The sequence below is a fragment of the Cucurbita moschata genome, unplaced genomic scaffold, assembly GCF_002738365.1.
Source record: "Cucurbita moschata cultivar Rifu unplaced genomic scaffold, Cmos_1.0 Cmo_Scf00011, whole genome shotgun sequence".
Lineage (NCBI taxonomy): Eukaryota > Viridiplantae > Streptophyta > Magnoliopsida > Cucurbitales > Cucurbitaceae > Cucurbita > Cucurbita moschata.
Window position 1 is genome coordinate 5483694 of NW_019268527.1, and position 17006 is coordinate 5500699.

Consider the following 17006-nt stretch of genomic DNA (forward strand, 5'->3'; position numbering starts at 1 on the left):
GCAAGATCACCGTGTAGGGTGAATCAGCTCTTTCTGGTACATTCTTGTTGTTCACGATCAACCCTTTAATTAACCGATCAACCCTTTAATTAACCGATATAGGTTAGTAAATGTCTTGTTTGATGTACAAGTGCCAAAACCCCATTTCCTTCCACTTGGACAACAAACAAGACACAAAAAGTGGTGCTACTTGAAAAGGCAGCCAATCACGAGAAGCTTGGGGAAAGTTTATACTTTGAAAGGCAAATGAAAATGGACATCACATATCAGAAGAAATAATAACTAGGAAAAGAAAAAAACTGTGCATTTTACTTAACCCTAAAGTAAAAGAAACGTCAAAGGAAATCACAGACAAGAAATTTACAACAGAGAGAGAGAGAGAGAGAGAGAGAGGGAGAGAGAGAGAGAGTGAGACAGTAGACGCAATGATGTAACGAGAAAATAAGAAGCGATACAGACTTTTGGTAAGCTAAGAAGAAAGATGAGAGAGATCAGAATATTGGGCAGCCATGAATCATAACTCCTTTGGCTGAGGGGCAAGACGCCAAGGGGCATCCATCAGTGTTGTTCCCCCACCAGTCGATGCTTTTTGATCCCAATGTAAGAAAGATGAGTATTGTCATGAAGGCGGTTCCAGCATCCAGCCCCCCCGACAGGATGTAATTGTACCGCTTCCACCACTCCGTCTTGTATCTGAAAACCACAAATCCAAACACGAACCCACATATCAACCAACTGGTGAAGTTCACAGCGCTGGCTGGTGGCATCATCGATGTTGCGCCCAACAGGACAGGCATGTGGATCAGCCCAATCCAACTCTGCTTCGGGAACATCTTGTGCGCACTCCATACCAGCAAAGGGGCAATGGCTCCTCCAAAAAAGAACCAATTCACAGCTCCATATTCTCCCAGGTTCCCGAAGATTCTACGAGGCCCAACAAGCCCCCAAATCACAGAAGCATCGAAGAACACTCTGTCCATTGGGCAAGTCCAGGGGCTGTTTTCAGGCAGCAGGTTGGTATCACACAGGTCTTGAATCGATCCCATTAGCCACCAAGCAGTTGCAATGTATACAAACACGGCTATGATTGTTCCAACAATCTGCCATACCATAACGTTTATTCATTATCGGCAACAACATATTTGATATTTGATATTGATATTTGATATTCGATATTTAATTTCATCCCAAGGTCATACAAATTTCACCTGGGCCATGAACATTGTCCTGGGTGGAATCTTCATGTAGTGACCAAGTTTAAAGTCGCACACAAAGGTTAGAGCTTGTGTCATACTGATATATCCATACACCTTGAAGCACATGTTGGCAACCGGGCGTTCGGGGTATGCGTAACCAATGATGTATTCTGTAATAATGTTCAGACCAGGTGCCTGCAAACAAGAAAGACATTATTAGATTCAATATGAGTAAGCATTTCAGAAAGGAACTCATGAAACCAAAGAGATTTGTAGTTTGGAATGGCGTTCCATGGCTCTCACCTGGTTTGTGGTAGCAGCAATGATGCCGATGGGAAGAGTGAAGAAGAAGGCAATGACACAAGCTAACAGTACTCCCCACCAAGGCAATTGAAGCGAGACATTGTAATATTGACAGGAAAAAATGGAGAGACCAATGTTGAGCACAAGGATGACGATGAACCACCAAGTTGGCACTTGTTTGTAGGCACGCATAAGCTTTGTATGTATGTCTATTTTTCTCTTCCCACCAAAGGCACTTCTGCTTTGGTTCCACAGTTCCCTGCATATAATAAAAGAACATTTATCAATTACACAAGGTTACACACTTCCCTACACTTTGCAGTTTGAAGTTTTGTCGAGAATTTACCTTCCATTGAACAGAAACACATGCACAATTGTAGCAGAAAGAGTGGCAAATCCAAGACCATAGGTCATTGCAAAGAAGGTACTGAGATTTACAGGTCCAATTGTGCGGTAAACTCCTCGATCAAGATGGAAATGAGAATCGACTATGCTTGAAATATTGTATCTTTGACCATTGGACATGAAAAGGGCGCTCGAATATATGGGAAATTTCTTTGCCCCATATACATTGAGCCAGTAAGTAAGGGGTGTCATGACATACATAACAACAACAAAGCCCACAGCAATGTTGGCAGTGGCAAACCAAGGACTGGCTAGGGGACTTCCAAGGTAAGATGAAATTGTGGTCCAATCTATCCCGAATGCGCCGAGTCCAAGGCCATTCATGCCAGAACCCAGTTGATGAAGGAAAACAGACTTTGAATCAAACCAACAGAGCCAAGAGAAAGAGGTAAGCATCAGGAGAAGATAGCCAGGAACAACATAGTAAGCAAAGCTGCAAATCATGGCCAAGAGGAAAAACTGTGTAAGAGTGGTGCCGCGTTTGGGCCTCTTTTCCTTCTCATGCAGAGCCCTGCAGATCTCAAAGTTCCTCGAGTCAGAAAACATACATGAATAGCTTCATTCAACTAGAACAGAATTAGTGAAAGGGGGTTTAGATCATAAGACATCACCGAAACAACGACACCTGAACCAAATTGGAAGGCCACCACATCTCCCCAGGCTCAACCAGATATTTCCTGAAGAGTCCAGCCCAGCCAAATCCTAGAATCTACAATGGCAAGGAATACAAGTTATGAACACCAGAATGCAGATAAGGAATAGCCATTGCAACTCTCTTCAAAATGAAAAACAAAAAGTGTAAACCCTAAGAGAAGATAGAAGACGCATTTTTCATAACAGACTATCAAACCAATTACGGGAATGTCTGTTGGAGTCAAATCTGGAATCTCGAGATACTATTAACAAATTCAGAATTCATAACTGATATGAGTTAGGAGAGCATGCATTGTGTGGAGACTGAAAACCAAAGATAAAGAAAGAGACCTGAGTAGTGAGCATAATAAGCAGAGCAGGAATGAAAGTAAGCTGTCTCTTGTAGAGAAGCTTAACAGCAGTCAAGATATGAGTGGCATAAACAGAGCCAGCACCAGAATTAGCAAAAATGGTAATCAGAACATGCTCCTTTATATTGAAGGGTCCAGGATTCAAAGTGAACTCAAACCGGGTGCCTCGGAAAAAGGGTCGAGTGGGAAGCGTCTTGGCCATCAAATGGCCAAGGGGCACCACAGCAATCTGCGCGGCGATCGAAGAAACCGATAATGGGTTGGCTCTGTACCAAAAGAACTGGTTGACAAAGGAGAGTATGACGCAGGCAGCAACCCCCAGAACCCACATTCTGAATGTGAGAACCGGCAAGTTGGGGTCATCGGTTTTGGGGACAGTAATATCCACCTGCTTAACCGGGCACTCATCGTCGACGGCCGATAGCGGGTCTTCGCTCTGGATCTCCGATACGCTAGTGGACATGGCGATGTGGAGTGGGAGGCGATGGAGAGAGGGTCTTCTTCTTCTTCTTCTTCTTCTTCTTCTTCTTCTTCTTATGGAAACTGCAAACTGCAAAACAACCCGTAGAATATAAGGAAACTGAATCAGTGGGACTATGAATGAGATTCGAATCTCTAATGGGAATGGGAGTCGGAATTGGTCAACGAATCAAATCAGTTTCATTTCATTATTCATATTTAAAAAGTAAATAAATAATTTCAAATCTTATTCACCTAAATTATATTATTTTAATCCAAATATAAATATCTGAAACTGATACATAAATACATAATTATTAAATTTGTTAAACATTAATAAAAATTAATTGAGTATATTTTTATCCTAAAAATAAAAAAGTAGTTACGGTGAGCCAACGAGCATCTCATTTATATTGCTTATTTTTCGGGATATCAACTTATCTCCAAATTGAATATCGATAATAATTTCATATATTTTGTTATATATATATAAAAACATATTATATATAATATGATTTGGGAGATATTCCAATTCCAATTTCCATTAATGTGAAATGTGAAATGTGAAATGTGAAATGAGGCTAAAGTCAGTGTGTTTTTGTATGTTAGTTTCTTATAGTCATAGCTCCATTATCTTTTAATTATTTGCTTTTATTGTTTTTTTTGTTGTGTTATGTTGTTTGTCACTCTTTATATTTATTGTCGTTTACTTTCTTTTATCTTTTCTTTTTGTTTATATCATATATCCCAATTCACACTCTTATTATGGTTAGTTCAGCTGTCCAAACATTGTTAGAAGACTCGATTTCCCCTCCAATGTTGGGAAGGAATTACATCCTCTGTTATTATGGTTAGTTCAGCTGTCCAAACATTGTTAGAAGACTCGATTTCCCCTCCAATGTTGGGAAGGAATTACATCCTCTGTTATTATGGTTAGTTCAGCTGTCCAAACATTGTTAGAAGACTCGATTTCCCCTCCAATGTTGGGAAGGAATTACATCCTCTGTTATTATGGTTAGTTCAGCTGTCCAAACATTGTTAGAAGACTCGATTTCCCCTCCAATGTTGGGAAGGAATTACATCCTCTGTTATTATGGTTAGTTCAGCTGTCCAAACATTGTTAGAAGACTCGATTTCCCCTCCAATGTTGGGAAGGAATTACATCCTCTGTTATTATGGTTAGTTCAGCTGTCCAAACATTGTTAGAAGACTCGATTTCCCCTCCAATGTTGGGAAGGAATTACATCCTCTGTTATTATGGTTAGTTCAGCTGTCCAAACATTGTTAGAAGACTCGATTTCCCCTCCAATGTTGGGAAGGAATTACATCCTCTGTTATTATGGTTAGTTCAGCTGTCCAAACATTGTTAGAAGACTCGATTTCCCCTCCAATGTTGGGAAGGAATTACATCCTCTGTTATTATGGTTAGTTCAGCTGTCCAAACATTGTTAGAAGACTCGATTTCCCCTCCAATGTTGGGAAGGAATTACATCCTCTGTTATTATGGTTAGTTCAGCTGTCCAAACATTGTTAGAAGACTCGATTTCCCCTCCAATGTTGGGAAGGAATTACATCCTCTGTTATTATGGTTAGTTCAGCTGTCCAAACATTGTTAGAAGACTCGATTTCCCCTCCAATGTTGGGAAGGAATTACATCCTCTGTTATTATGGTTAGTTCAGCTGTCCAAACATTGTTAGAAGACTCGATTTCCCCTCCAATGTTGGGAAGGAATTACATCCTCTGTTATTATGGTTAGTTCAGCTGTCCAAACATTGTTAGAAGACTCGATTTCCCCTCCAATGTTGGGAAGGAATTACATCCTCTGTTATTATGGTTAGTTCAGCTGTCCAAACATTGTTAGAAGACTCGATTTCCCCTCCAATGTTGGGAAGGAATTACATCCTCTGTTATTATGGTTAGTTCAGCTGTCCAAACATTGTTAGAAGACTCGATTTCCCCTCCAATGTTGGGAAGGAATTACATCCTCTGTTATTATGGTTAGTTCAGCTGTCCAAACATTGTTAGAAGACTCGATTTCCCCTCCAATGTTGGGAAGGAATTACATCCTCTGTTATTATGGTTAGTTCAGCTGTCCAAACATTGTTAGAAGACTCGATTTCCCCTCCAATGTTGGGAAGGAATTACATCCTCTGTTATTATGGTTAGTTCAGCTGTCCAAACATTGTTAGAAGACTCGATTTCCCCTCCAATGTTGGGAAGGAATTACATCCTCTGTTATTATGGTTAGTTCAGCTGTCCAAACATTGTTAGAAGACTCGATTTCCCCTCCAATGTTGGGAAGGAATTACATCCTCTGTTATTATGGTTAGTTCAGCTGTCCAAACATTGTTAGAAGACTCGATTTCCCCTCCAATGTTGGGAAGGAATTACATCCTCTGTTATTATGGTTAGTTCAGCTGTCCAAACATTGTTAGAAGACTCGATTTCCCCTCCAATGTTGGGAAGGAATTACATCCTCTGTTATTATGGTTAGTTCAGCTGTCCAAACATTGTTAGAAGACTCGATTTCCCCTCCAATGTTGGGAAGGAATTACATCCTCTGTTATTATGGTTAGTTCAGCTGTCCAAACATTGTTAGAAGACTCGATTTCCCCTCCAATGTTGGGAAGGAATTACATCCTCTGTTATTATGGTTAGTTCAGCTGTCCAAACATTGTTAGAAGACTCGATTTCCCCTCCAATGTTGGGAAGGAATTACATCCTCTGTTTTTAATAATTTTGCTGACACCAAAACTGCAATCCCAAACAAAGCTCATTTCATTTCAGTGTTGGAAGGAAGGGTTGGCCATGAATTAGCTTCTAAACCTAATATTAATGCTTTCCCTCCTAACACACCCATTAATGGAGGAGGTTGAATCATCAACACAGCTTTGCTTTTGTTTTCCTGGGGAACTCAATAATGTAATCTCCTTGTCCACCTCACAATTTTTTATTTTTTTAGCCATAATCCTACGTGTACTGCCACGCCATCAATATCAGATCCCCAACATCTCAGAACGGGTAAGTGAAGCACAGGGAACCAAGGATAGGGAATTCATTTTTCCAAATGGCCGCTTTATCAATTCCACTCTCTCAGAATGGTTTCTCTCGCAGCTTCTACTCTGCAAAACGCCCACAGCTTATATCCCCACTTGCCCCTTCCCTCGCCCCTATCACTTGCCGTGGTTAGTTCTTCTTCGACCTCTTCTTTGTTTCTTTCAACTCCCTTTAGTTTTATGCATTGATTTACTTCAACAACTGCTCCACATCGTACCCTTTTTGTGGGTAAATTGCATTAGAATCTGGGGAGAACTGTTTTCTTTCTCCCGGTCTCTGCCCTTTGCTGCATATTATGTTGTTAGGATCAGGATGCTGGTTGTGGGTAAATGCATTGAGTGATCTCTAAATTGGTAAAAATTCCTGTTTTTGCATACCCTTTGATGTGCTTGGGCGAATGCAATTTGAGCTCAACCCCATCGTGTGTATTCAACCGTTATGACTTATGTTTAATGGAGCCTTATCTGCAATGCCATTTTATTAACTGATGAAACAAGTGTCCGTGTGGTTCAATTGCAGCCGCTGTGGATGGGGCTGAACCAAAAGAGAGCTTGTCACCTTGCAAGCACATTGGTACCGTAGCTTGTGGTCTTCTTGCTGTTTGGACTTTGACAAATACCACTCCTGTGATTGCAGCTACTCAGGTCAATAGCCTATCACGTTTCTCCATCCACATGGCTTGAGGCAATTAACAATTAATACCCACATCTGTGACATTCTTTACTTTCAGGCATTTCATTAAATGATCAATTTGGAGTTTATGCATTTTCTGCTGATTTATAGTTTATACGTTTGAGTTTTGTGTATTAGAAGTGTGAAATTTTCAACTATTTGGAGTGTATTTACATGACCTTTTAGAATAATGAAATGCTATTCAAATTTATCTGATGTTTGGGTACGTGAGATAAAAATTCCCAGGCGCCATTCCAAACCCACGAACTTGCATCTAAACTTAGGCTAAAACCCAGTTTTTTTTTTCCAAGGACATCTTGTAATAATCTTGTGAGATCCCATATCGGTTGGGGAGGGGAACGAAACATTCTTTATAAGAATGTAGAACCTTTTAAAACCTTGAGAGTAACTGTGGAAGGAAAAGCCCTAAAAGGACAATATCTGGTAACGGCGGACTTAGATTGTTACAAATGGTATCGATTGGAGAGGGAAACGAAACATCTTCTTTTTTTAATATTCTTCCTTTTATATGTTCTTCCTTTTATAGTCATGATCAACAAAATTCGTTCACTTTGTGTGGCAAGTGTGAAACAACTCATTATATTTCACCTCGAGAAATAAACCTGTTGAACTCATAATATGATATGTGGGACTTGCAGAGGCTTCCTCCACTGTCGACAGAACCCAACCGATGTGAGCGTGCTTTTGTTGGCAACACTATAGGTCAAGCAAATGGTGTGTATGATAAGCCAATTGATCTTCGTTTCTGCGACTACACAAATGATAAAAGCCAGTTAAAAGGGAAATCTCTTGCTGCTGCCTTGATGTCAGAAGCAAAGTTTGATGGTGCAGACCTCTCTGAAGTGGTGATGTCAAAAGCATATGCTGTTGGAGCCAGCTTCAAGGGTAAAATTCTCTCTTTCTTACCCCAACTCCAATAGCCAGGCGGATTGTGGACAAAGGAGAAAGACTTTGATTGGATCTCCCAACTCTAAAATCATGTATTTGCCTACAAATATTAATACTCATAACACGGGTTCAAACGTCATGATAACATTGCATATTGCAGGTGTCGATTTCTCGAACGCAGTTCTAGATAGGGTAAATTTTGGGAAAGCCAATCTCCAAGGAGCTTTGTTCAAGAACACTGTACTTTCAGGGTCCACATTTGATGATGCTCAATTACAAGATGCAGTTTTTGAGGACACAATCATAGGCTACATTGATCTTCAGAAACTGTGTGTAAATCCAACTATTAGTCCTGAAGGAAGAGCTGAATTGGGATGTCGATGATTTCAATATAGTCTGTGTATGTATTGTATTGTATTGTCTAGACAACTTAATGATTTTGGTAAGTAATACATATTCAAAGAGACAACTCCCTCTAACTTCTGTTGAAGAACAATGTGGTGTCACTGTCAAGTTCATGTTTTCCGTAATCTTCTTTCGTTGTTTCCTTAGGAACAAAATCTGATGTTTTTTCTTTTGAGTATACTCTTAACTGCCTATTTAAGTGCATCTAGTGTAGTGTAGTGGTATCATAGTACCCTCCTACGGTACTGTCTGGGGTTCAGTTCCCCGGATGCGTATACATTTTTATTTTTGCATGGAATGAGTCGTTCTCTGAATGTGCTGTCACTAAAAAGATGCCAATCTTTTCTTCAAACCCTCATGTATTGTTACAGATGCCGTATCAGTGGCCAATCAATATCAAATGCCCATCACCAGGAGGCCCCCACTAACACTAACACTAGCACTAACACTACAGTACTCGTACCCAACAAGGGTCACCCACCATACTTTCTGCAAACTTTATCATAATAGCCTACATATCAAATTTAACCAATATGGGAAAGAAAAATCAAGAACATAACTCAGTGAGTCAAGTCGAGTCCAGTCTGGACCGATGAGAGGTTGTTTTGACAGAGTTCAATGTTAAGGAACTGTAAAATATAGATTAGAGAAAGTTTGTTGTGCTTTTGAAACTTTTTGAGCTGTCATTCCACAGGGCCACCTGAAATTCCTTCACAGATGTCTGTCTGTCCTTTGTTACCCAACATTCAAGTGTGGGAGTCCTTGAAGAACCAAGCCAAACAAGGGTGGTGAAGGGAATCCTATGCCAAAATAATTGGGATGATGTGAGAAAATTATGTTGTTATTATATCAGACGCACAGAGTCAAGCAGCCTGGCAGAAGCACTTTTGTCTGTCACCATTCATGTTCTTTTCGTAATAATTTCCCTGCAAACTCCTCCCTCCTTCTACTTCCAACTTTCCACCTCTTTTTGAATTGCTTTCTATTTATATGAACCCAACCCTCAGCTCCATGCATACCATTCACTATCACTCAATCATGCTCAACACTAAATGTGAATTTCTGTATCCTCTTTCCAACTTTTCTTGCTCAAATGAGTATTCCAAACAGAGCAGCAGATGCAAATGGAAACTAATCAACCCTTTTTCTTTCTTTTTATGATGCTCCTGCTGCTTCTTTCTGCGATGCTCATTTCAGCAAGAAATGTTGCAAAAATGGAGGCTTTTTGCACCATTCCTCGCTTTCCCCTCATCTGGGTTATCTCGTCTTTGCATCTCCTTTCTCTCATCTGGGTTATCTCTTCTTTGCATCTTCTTTCTCTCATCTGGGTTATCTCTTCTTTGCACGTTTAAGCATTAAACTGAGCGGTATTGTAAAACAGTAGCCGCCATTTGTGCTGCAAAACTGTGTAATGTGGAAGTTAACAGGTGGGATAACGAGGAAGGAAAGAGGCTGGAATTTCTATTGTTAATGTAAATGGTAATGAATGGTCAATGATTGTTGATGATTTAATGTGGTTTATAAATGGAAAGAGACCCATTCTTTTGTTTTGTCTGTGGATAACTTGTCGCCTATTTTAGAATGCAAAAGTTGTCAGCCTCAGAATGGATTCCGCCATTGTCTAATATTGCAAGCTTAGTGAACGGTGCTCCGTTCACCGTCTTCCCCCATCCTAATCTCCGATATTTTCACTACTATTTCGTCGATGGCTTCTGTAGATAATCGTTTTCGCCATCGAGGTTATTGCATTGGAATCCCACCTGATCCAGGTTTCTATCTTGTCCTGAAATTGTCATTTTCGGCGTCCTCAAATGGGGAGGGCGGTGGTTTATGTTCTTATACTCGCCGCCTTCGCTGCTTTCTTCGTATTTTCTCCGTCCCATCTCCCCGATCGGAACCGTCAAGAACTAACTCGTCGCCTAGGTTACAAATTCCGAACCCCCACTTTTGATCCTCTTGTGGCAGAATTGGAAAGAATCGCAGAGGAACGTGAGTTGGGAAGCCGAGGAAACGCGATTGGAGTGGAACAAACTGCGAAGGCAAAGATTCCCGAGGCTTACAGAGATTCCAACGACGAAGGGAGATTGAACATTTCGTCGAGGTTGGTCGTATTGTTTCCTTTGGTGGACCACTCCCCAACAGATGGGCTTATCAACTACGAGGAGATGAGCAATTGGATTACTGAGCAAACCGTCAACAAATTGAACAACAGAACGGGGAGAGAGTTAGCGTTCTACGACAAGAACGGAGATGGCGCCATATCTTTCCACGAATATCTGCCGCAGTTTACAGAGGAAGATATTGGTAAGCCTTTTGGTTTCTTTAATGCTGGGGAAGTTCTAGAGATTCCCATTCTCCTGGAAACTAAAATGATGATAGATCAAAACAAACCATTGTTTTCTGGGATTGAAATGAACATTGTGAAACAGCTAGAAACGAAACGGGGCATGGACAAGCTGGATGGTGGAAACAGCAATTCACAAATGCTGATGTTGACCCAAATGGATTGCTCAGTTTTGATGAACTGAAAGAGTAATTCCCCATTTTTAACCATTAATTTGAAACATGTGTTTCCTTGTAAGAATGGAATGTGATCTTTGTGTGCTGCAGTTTCCTGCACCCACAAGACAGCAGCAATTACCGAATACAAAACTGGCTGTTGAGCGAGAAAATGAAGTAACCTTTCCCCATACTCAAGCTCTTAACTTTTGCCATCCACATTGAAAATCAAAGCATCAGCTTGTGTTTAATATGCGTGCAGGCGCATGGACTATGACAGAGATGGAAAACTCAGTTTTGATGAATTCCTCCACCACGCATACGACATATACAAGAGCTATATTGAATTCGAAACTCAAGGGGACGACGTACCGACCGCGGAAGAGAAATTTGATGAGCTTGATCTTGATGAGGATGAGTATGCATTTGATCTATATTTCTGCTTCATACCAACTTGTTGGGTGTTTTTAATATCAAAAAATTGTGTGCAGAGTATTGACAGTGGAAGAATTAAGGCCATTATTCCAGTATCTTAATCCTGGAGAACTTTCTCATGCCCAACATTACGCAGCTCATTTGATTAATGAGGTATATTAGTAGTTGATTTGAAGAGATTAAGAAAACAAACATGATGATTCACTCAATTTTATGCTGTAATTAACGCTGCAGGCTGATGATAACAAGGATGGGTTCTTAACACTCGAGGAGATGCTTAAACACGAGTACGTATTCTACACCACACTATATGAAAATCAAAATGGCGACTATGAAGACGATTTCCATGATGAACTTTGATGGTTTTTTTTTTTTTTTTCTTTTCTTTTCTTAAGCTTAGATTTTAGATTGTATTTGATGCGTTGCATAGGGGTGAAGGAAATAAACAATATAAAATGGTCTGGGTTACTATTAACTCACCTACCCTCTAAATTTTGATTCATTTTCCATTGTTTTCCTTCAAATGTAAAGAATAGCCTCTCGTCTATGCTGTATATTAAAATGAATTATGGTAGACAGATTTTCTGTCCCCATTTTTCTTTCTTTTTCCAATTCCATTTATTGTAAATCATTTTATTTTCTATTTTCTTTTTTCATTTCGCCCATGGTGCTCATCATATTGTTTCATGTTTATTTACTTATATACCTGTTATCCAGGGGGGGGGAACTCAATTTTAGCATGCAATTATATGCTTTATTTCAGTTGTGTATGGGTTTTAAGATTTTATGCTAACTAGTTTTATAGAGTTATAACATTCAACTTGAAACGGATGAGATCAACCCCTATAGATAGATAGATCTACAATGGTTAAAGAGACAAATATGAACTCAAATGCCTTTGATTGATGTATTGGAACTTTACTAACTACCTGCGTTGTTGATTCTTGAATATTATATGCTCTATTAACCGTACGACATCAATCAAGTATTGTTACGCCAAGAGGTGCTACTTTGATTATTGTATAGGTTGATGATCACTTATTTTCGAAAGCTTTTTTGTTTTCTTATGAAGATTAGACAATGGCTTAAAAGGAAAACTGGATATAGGTTCTGTTTTGAGTTTTCTCAAGATATATATTTTTTTTTCTAAGAAAAAGTAATCTTCTGTTGTTCCACATCCAAATGGTCCTTGCCACAATGTTATACATGGGAGGCAGCTTAGCCTAACAGAAAATGGCTGCTGCTATTGGAGGTCTTTTTTTATGGAGGCCACCTTCCATCATGTTTGAGTACTTTTCAATGAAAACATTTAAAAAGAAAAAAGGCTTTAAGTTGACTCTGATGAAGGGCAGGCAAGGCCGGCAGTGCATGCAACTTTAGAAACCCATCCTTCCTTTCTTACACGAAGAAGTAGAAAGATCAGTCATGGCCTCCAAAACCACTGCCTTCCTTCTCTACAGGTAACATAATCTTTCAACATCACAGAAATCGCTCAGTGCCATAGCTTAAGAGACAGCTAACCTCCCTTTTTTCTTCCTTCCATTGCAGGAGAGTTTGGGGCCTCCAATACTAAGATGAATCTTAATCACTCTCCTAACAAGGTATACTGTAAAGTGGTGAATATGTGGTTTTTCATGTTTGGAAGCTATTTACTTTTCTCTTTAACGACGTATCTACTCCCTACTGTCAGAGACATGAGAGATCCAGATATCATACAAGTATATAATTTGATGTCAACAGATTCGTTAAGAACAGTTCTGATGAGTTTGATCTGTTTCAGGAATCTGACCTGGATGAGAATTTCTGAGGTGTGAGTAATTTTCACTCAGGAAAGTTATACAATGTGTACTGTGTTGGTTACCTTACAGTAATGTTTTCTTACATGAAGGATGGATTCCAAATGGAGATGAGGAAGCTTTTGATTGTTTACAGACCAGATTATGATGATCCTGTAGATAATCACGAGCCCCAGAAACCAGGCACTGGAAAGACATAGGACTTGAGATTCCTGTGTTTCCCTTGGGCAAATAATGAGGATGAAAATGGGAACTCTCCTGATAGTCTCCTTGTGAACCAAATAAGACTTCCAAATTGAAAAGTTCTGAATCCTAATGGAAGGTGTAGAATGAATCAACAAGTTGTAGTGCAGTTTAAGAGGCATGATAGTTAAGGCGTCAAACTCTTGTGAGGGTAGGTTAAGTCATCTAAACTAGCTAAGATGTGATACATTGTATAACTATTCACTTACACTTTACAGATGAAAAGTACGGAAGAATAAGCTGATTATACAACAGTGGGACACACAAACTTTAAAGACAGAAAATAGAGGACGCCCACCAAATACCGAAAGAAACGACCCCAATCGTGCCAAAAGCTTGAGCCACTTCAAATATGACGTTGTCTTGCTGGAGGGGCAAATTCTGCCAATCTGTCCGCCTGCATCTCATCTCCAGTTAGTTTAAATCATATTTGTATTGGAAGAACTCCCGCAACAACAAATAAGACAGTCTAATAACTGAGATCGAGTTCCGAGTTTCGTTAGCTGCTGTATTTAGCTTCTCAGAAGAAAGTTTATTGTTTCTATGCATTTGGAAACAAGCAAAGCCATTTGAACTTTGATTCTTTTAATGCCTACTATTATAACTGTCTCCTCATTTGCCATGTTTATACTTAAGTGTACTCACCCCAAATCAGCCATGATAATGCTGATATTGTCTTGTGACCCTTTGTCCTACAAGATACAAACATAATATTTGCTTTATTAGAACTGGAAACCAAGTTCTTGTTATTAGAAGCTTTAAACAAATCAAATTGTGCGAGTATTACCAAGGCTGCTTGTGCGAGGGCTTCACAAGCTAACTGAAAATCAAAGTAAATGAGAGGTTAGAAGTTGAACCATAAGCAAACAGAGACAGCAAGAAATAGAGTGCGTAAAAGAATAAAGAATACAAGTAACATGATGTACACCTGAACATCACCATGCTGACTCAATTGATTCCGAACAAACTTAACCGCTTCGGAGCTGATACAATACCCGAAAATGGCACTTATTTAGTCTGTCTAGATCGAAGTTGATGGACAATCTGATAAATCTTCAGGACATAAAGACTGAAGCCTAGAAATGACTGAGATACGAAAAATGACCTATTCATGTAATCCCATAGGCCATCCGACGCTATCAGTACAAACTCGACATTTGATCCGAGGGTAAGCTGAAGAACTTCTGGTGATGCGGTTACCAAATCTCCATTGAACTGTACACTGATGAGTTAAAAAGATTTTATGGTCAAACTGCTTCCTTAATTGAATCAATTGGTAATACTAAACAATAAGCGTTGAAAAATGAAATAAGAAAGATACAAGTGAGGAATCATAAAGCATACCTACCGAGAAACAAACTTTTCAGACCATCTCCCTTCTTCAGCTCCTTTTCTCAGCATCCTGTTATATAGAATAACCATAAGGAGATGCAAAAAGAAACCTTCTGAAGCTTGAGAATATTAGAGGACAGTTAAAAGGACCAAACTCGTATTTCTTCGTCTTGAATCGTATGTCACCAAATGCACGAGATACAGAGATGTCTCCACAGATTCTCCCATTAACGATCTAAAGACACCAAAAGCTGCAATAATGAGTATCTAAATTTTTAATGACTCAAAAAAAGATTTGGTCTTTTGATAGATAAATAATATTGACAGTCATTTTTCAACAGTAAGAATGGCAGATTAACGTAGGCATATGCTGCATTTCCTGTTTCAAACAGGGCAGCGAGCAACAAAGAGTTTAAATGTCAAATACACAAGCATCGAATGATTATGTTTTATATGGAAGAAATGGGTAAGAGAGTTAACTGAAACAGGTACACACCCATCCACCTGCTTCTCTAATTCTTCTAATTTCTTGCAGTGAGGTGGTGTTGTTTCCATAAGGCCGATGAGAACTCGTCAATACCTGTGCTCCTCCGGAACGTGACAACACCTGCATGAACAAATCAGCTCTGAATTTAGAAGATCTTAATTGAAAAACATGAAAGAATGTAGAAGGGCACATAAAAGAACCAGTCCCACAAAACTGAGTTCCAAAACTAGCTAAGAAAGAGAATAACAATGCTTAGAACTGTTTCTTATGCCAAGAAACTGAGATATAAAGATCACCAGGTTGATGCTTACAACACAAGAGTCACCAACATGTGAAATGAACATAACATCATTTCGTATGAATGCAACAGTTGCAGTGGAACCAGATTCATCTTCCTTCCCAGCTGCCTCCAGCCTTGAAAAGTTGAGCAAAAATCACGTCAAATACAGAATTGCACCGAGAGGATATAACCAAGTGAAGAACTGGACTTTCCACTTACAAAGGGAGTAATCTTTTATCAGTGTCATCAAAAGCCTTCTCCAAAGCCGCTTTGATCACTTCAAAATCCCCTCCATTCAACATCAGACCACCTTGTACAGCTGTTATGCAGTCTTTGTACAGCTCCTCCCTATTGCCATATTATTTACACAATCAAAGGCCTTGTTTATTATCTATTTTTGGCACTATGAATAAACCAATGATATTGTGAAGGAAGCCTCCACTCTGCAATACATATGTTCATAAATCCTAAAGATTTCACCACAAGATGCCCTGTTGGGTTCCCACCTGAGGAACTTGACGGAGGAACAGCCACCATGGCCATCGAACACTGCAGCAAACAAGAAGCCATTAAGACCATCAGACCGCACAACAGCATCGTCCTCCATTTCTTCCCGCAAGCCTTGCAAAGTGGTAGAACCCCATCTGATTCCCGCAGCATCTGTTAAAGAAGATGGAGCATCAACAGCTATGGCATAGCAGCATCCGGTTTTTCTTCTGACAGTGAGCTGATTTGCGTTAGTGGGTTTGGAGGCAGAGGCTTGGTGGAGCTTGGTTAATAAGCGGAATCTATGCAATCGAGGACTCAACAAAGCCATTTGCTGAATCGAAACTCCAAACCCAGTTGAGTCCAATTCAAATCAAATACTTGTGTGAAGGAGATTACATTAAGAGGGAAAGATAAGAGAATGAAGGAAGGCCTCTAATTGGGTTAACGGATCAGATACCATAGTTTGAGATAGTTTGAATGTTGCCCCCACAGCTGTGGAAAGAGATTGTTCATTGTTGGACAGACAAAACGATGCAGGTATACCATCACCAAGTGGGGTCCGACTGTGAAACCTGTGGCTCATCTCCAAAGTTGTAATCTTGACCGTCTCTTGGCTTCTGTTTGGTTTGATTCTGGTTTTTTCTTGAGAAATATGTTGACATTTTAGAGGAGCTTAAGGAAGGAAAGGAACGGAATTTGAGGCTAAGTTTAGTTCTTGTCTTACAGTTTGCACACTTCACTCACGATACATTATTGGTTCACCATGTCACCACTTTACGTTGTAGTGAATTTTCTGAATGGGCAGCTCGACCCAATAGTTGCAACTACTTGAAGAAAGAAGAAAATGAGAGTTCATTGAAATTGTAATGGCAAAATAGGAAGGTAAAATGTCTCATTCATGCTCCACATTTAGATTATGATGTTTCATAGTCTAAAAGAAAATGTCCTTTATAAAAACAATCAATAATTTTAGCCTTTTTATTTTTTTCGAAATTTGATTTCTTTTGTTATTGAAAATTTTCATAAATTAAATA

At 39.5% G+C, this 17006-nt stretch overlaps 5 protein-coding genes across 8 annotated transcripts; 3 read left to right on the forward strand and 2 right to left on the reverse strand.

Moving 5' to 3' along the window:
• Positions 1 to 283: 283 nt before the first annotated feature.
• LOC111449560 (oligopeptide transporter 6) lies at positions 284 to 3541 on the reverse strand. The gene is made up of 6 exons (XM_023089491.1): positions 2889 to 3541; positions 2516 to 2613; positions 1846 to 2415; positions 1500 to 1758; positions 1209 to 1391; positions 284 to 1100 (listed from the first exon to the last, which is right to left on the reverse strand). The coding sequence occupies exons 1-6, from the start codon at positions 3369 to 3371 to the stop codon at positions 492 to 494; spliced, it is 2202 nt and encodes a 733-aa protein (XP_022945259.1). The 5' UTR covers positions 3372 to 3541; the 3' UTR covers positions 284 to 491.
• A 2778-nt stretch (positions 3542 to 6319) lies between these two features.
• Positions 6320 to 8502, forward strand: LOC111449567 (thylakoid lumenal 17.4 kDa protein, chloroplastic). The gene is made up of 4 exons (XM_023089501.1): positions 6320 to 6553; positions 6945 to 7069; positions 7757 to 8003; positions 8167 to 8502. Exons 1-4 carry the CDS (start codon positions 6436 to 6438, stop codon positions 8388 to 8390), a joined length of 714 nt encoding a protein of 237 aa, XP_022945269.1. The 5' UTR covers positions 6320 to 6435; the 3' UTR covers positions 8391 to 8502.
• A 524-nt stretch (positions 8503 to 9026) lies between these two features.
• LOC111449565 (45 kDa calcium-binding protein) lies at positions 9027 to 12068 on the forward strand. Of its 2 annotated transcripts, XM_023089498.1 has the most exons (7): positions 9027 to 10180; positions 10377 to 10715; positions 10841 to 10943; positions 11022 to 11087; positions 11173 to 11328; positions 11402 to 11498; positions 11580 to 12068. In XM_023089498.1, exons 1-7 carry the CDS (start codon positions 10117 to 10119, stop codon positions 11703 to 11705), a joined length of 951 nt encoding a protein of 316 aa, XP_022945266.1. In that variant the 5' UTR covers positions 9027 to 10116; the 3' UTR covers positions 11706 to 12068. The 2 variants fall into 2 exon arrangements, with proteins under 2 accessions (XP_022945266.1, XP_022945265.1); XM_023089497.1 differs by having other exon boundaries at positions 9028 to 10715.
• Positions 12069 to 12453: 385 nt separating this feature from the next.
• Positions 12454 to 13370, forward strand: LOC111449569. Its single transcript, XM_023089503.1, has 2 exons — positions 12454 to 13153; positions 13234 to 13370. Exons 1-2 carry the CDS (start codon positions 12920 to 12922, stop codon positions 13339 to 13341), a joined length of 342 nt encoding a protein of 113 aa, XP_022945271.1. The 5' UTR covers positions 12454 to 12919; the 3' UTR covers positions 13342 to 13370.
• Positions 13371 to 13545: 175 nt separating this feature from the next.
• On the reverse strand, positions 13546 to 16779 carry LOC111449563 (protein phosphatase 2C 57-like). Of its 3 annotated transcripts, none has more exons than XM_023089495.1 (11): positions 15990 to 16772; positions 15703 to 15831; positions 15515 to 15617; positions 15213 to 15323; positions 14872 to 14951; positions 14733 to 14786; positions 14490 to 14606; positions 14313 to 14367; positions 14172 to 14204; positions 14030 to 14076; positions 13546 to 13781 (listed from the first exon to the last, which is right to left on the reverse strand). In XM_023089495.1, exons 1-11 carry the CDS (start codon positions 16298 to 16300, stop codon positions 13655 to 13657), a joined length of 1167 nt encoding a protein of 388 aa, XP_022945263.1. In that variant the 5' UTR covers positions 16301 to 16772; the 3' UTR covers positions 13546 to 13654. The 3 variants fall into 3 exon arrangements, 2 of the variants coding, with proteins under 2 accessions (XP_022945263.1, XP_022945264.1); XR_002711659.1 differs by having other exon boundaries at positions 13763 to 13781; positions 14313 to 14401; positions 15990 to 16779; XM_023089496.1 differs by lacking the exons at positions 13546 to 13781; positions 14030 to 14076 and having other exon boundaries at positions 14171 to 14204; positions 14313 to 14401; positions 15990 to 16779.
• Between the last annotated feature and the right edge of the window lie 227 nt (positions 16780 to 17006).

What these genes read in the sequence shown, in the direction of transcription:
- LOC111449563 (XM_023089495.1), bottom strand. Translation starts at nt 16,300, where the DNA reads ATGGCTTTGTTGAGTCCTCGATTGCATAGATTCCGCTTATTAACCAAG. An exon ending in TTCAAGACGAAGAAATACGA is followed by an intron (nt 14,787 to 14,871) that starts GTTTGGTCCTTT and finishes TCTATATAACAG; the next exon opens with GATGCTGAGAAAAGGAGCTG. An exon ending in GTCAGCATGGTGATGTTCAG is followed by an intron (nt 14,205 to 14,312) that starts GTGTACATCATG and finishes TTTGATTTTCAG; the next exon opens with TTAGCTTGTGAAGCCCTCGC.
- LOC111449567 (XM_023089501.1), top strand. Translation starts at nt 6,436, where the DNA reads ATGGCCGCTTTATCAATTCCACTCTCTCAGAATGGTTTCTCTCGCAGC. An exon ending in CTGTGATTGCAGCTACTCAG is followed by an intron (nt 7,070 to 7,756) that starts GTCAATAGCCTA and finishes TGGGACTTGCAG; the next exon opens with AGGCTTCCTCCACTGTCGAC. An exon ending in TGTTGGAGCCAGCTTCAAGG is followed by an intron (nt 8,004 to 8,166) that starts GTAAAATTCTCT and finishes TGCATATTGCAG; the next exon opens with GTGTCGATTTCTCGAACGCA.
- LOC111449560 (XM_023089491.1), bottom strand. Translation starts at nt 3,371, where the DNA reads ATGTCCACTAGCGTATCGGAGATCCAGAGCGAAGACCCGCTATCGGCC. An exon ending in GTGTTTCTGTTCAATGGAAG is followed by an intron (nt 1,759 to 1,845) that starts GTAAATTCTCGA and finishes TATTATATGCAG; the next exon opens with GGAACTGTGGAACCAAAGCA. An exon ending in GGACAATGTTCATGGCCCAG is followed by an intron (nt 1,101 to 1,208) that starts GTGAAATTTGTA and finishes ATGGTATGGCAG; the next exon opens with ATTGTTGGAACAATCATAGC.
- LOC111449569 (XM_023089503.1), top strand. Translation starts at nt 12,920, where the DNA reads ATGAATCTTAATCACTCTCCTAACAAGGTATACTGTAAAGTGGTGAAT. An exon ending in CCTGGATGAGAATTTCTGAG is followed by an intron (nt 13,154 to 13,233) that starts GTGTGAGTAATT and finishes TCTTACATGAAG; the next exon opens with GATGGATTCCAAATGGAGAT.
- LOC111449565 (XM_023089497.1), top strand. Translation starts at nt 10,223, where the DNA reads ATGGGGAGGGCGGTGGTTTATGTTCTTATACTCGCCGCCTTCGCTGCT. An exon ending in AGTTTTGATGAACTGAAAGA is followed by an intron (nt 10,944 to 11,021) that starts GTAATTCCCCAT and finishes TGTGTGCTGCAG; the next exon opens with TTTCCTGCACCCACAAGACA. An exon ending in CTTGATCTTGATGAGGATGA is followed by an intron (nt 11,329 to 11,401) that starts GTATGCATTTGA and finishes AATTGTGTGCAG; the next exon opens with AGTATTGACAGTGGAAGAAT.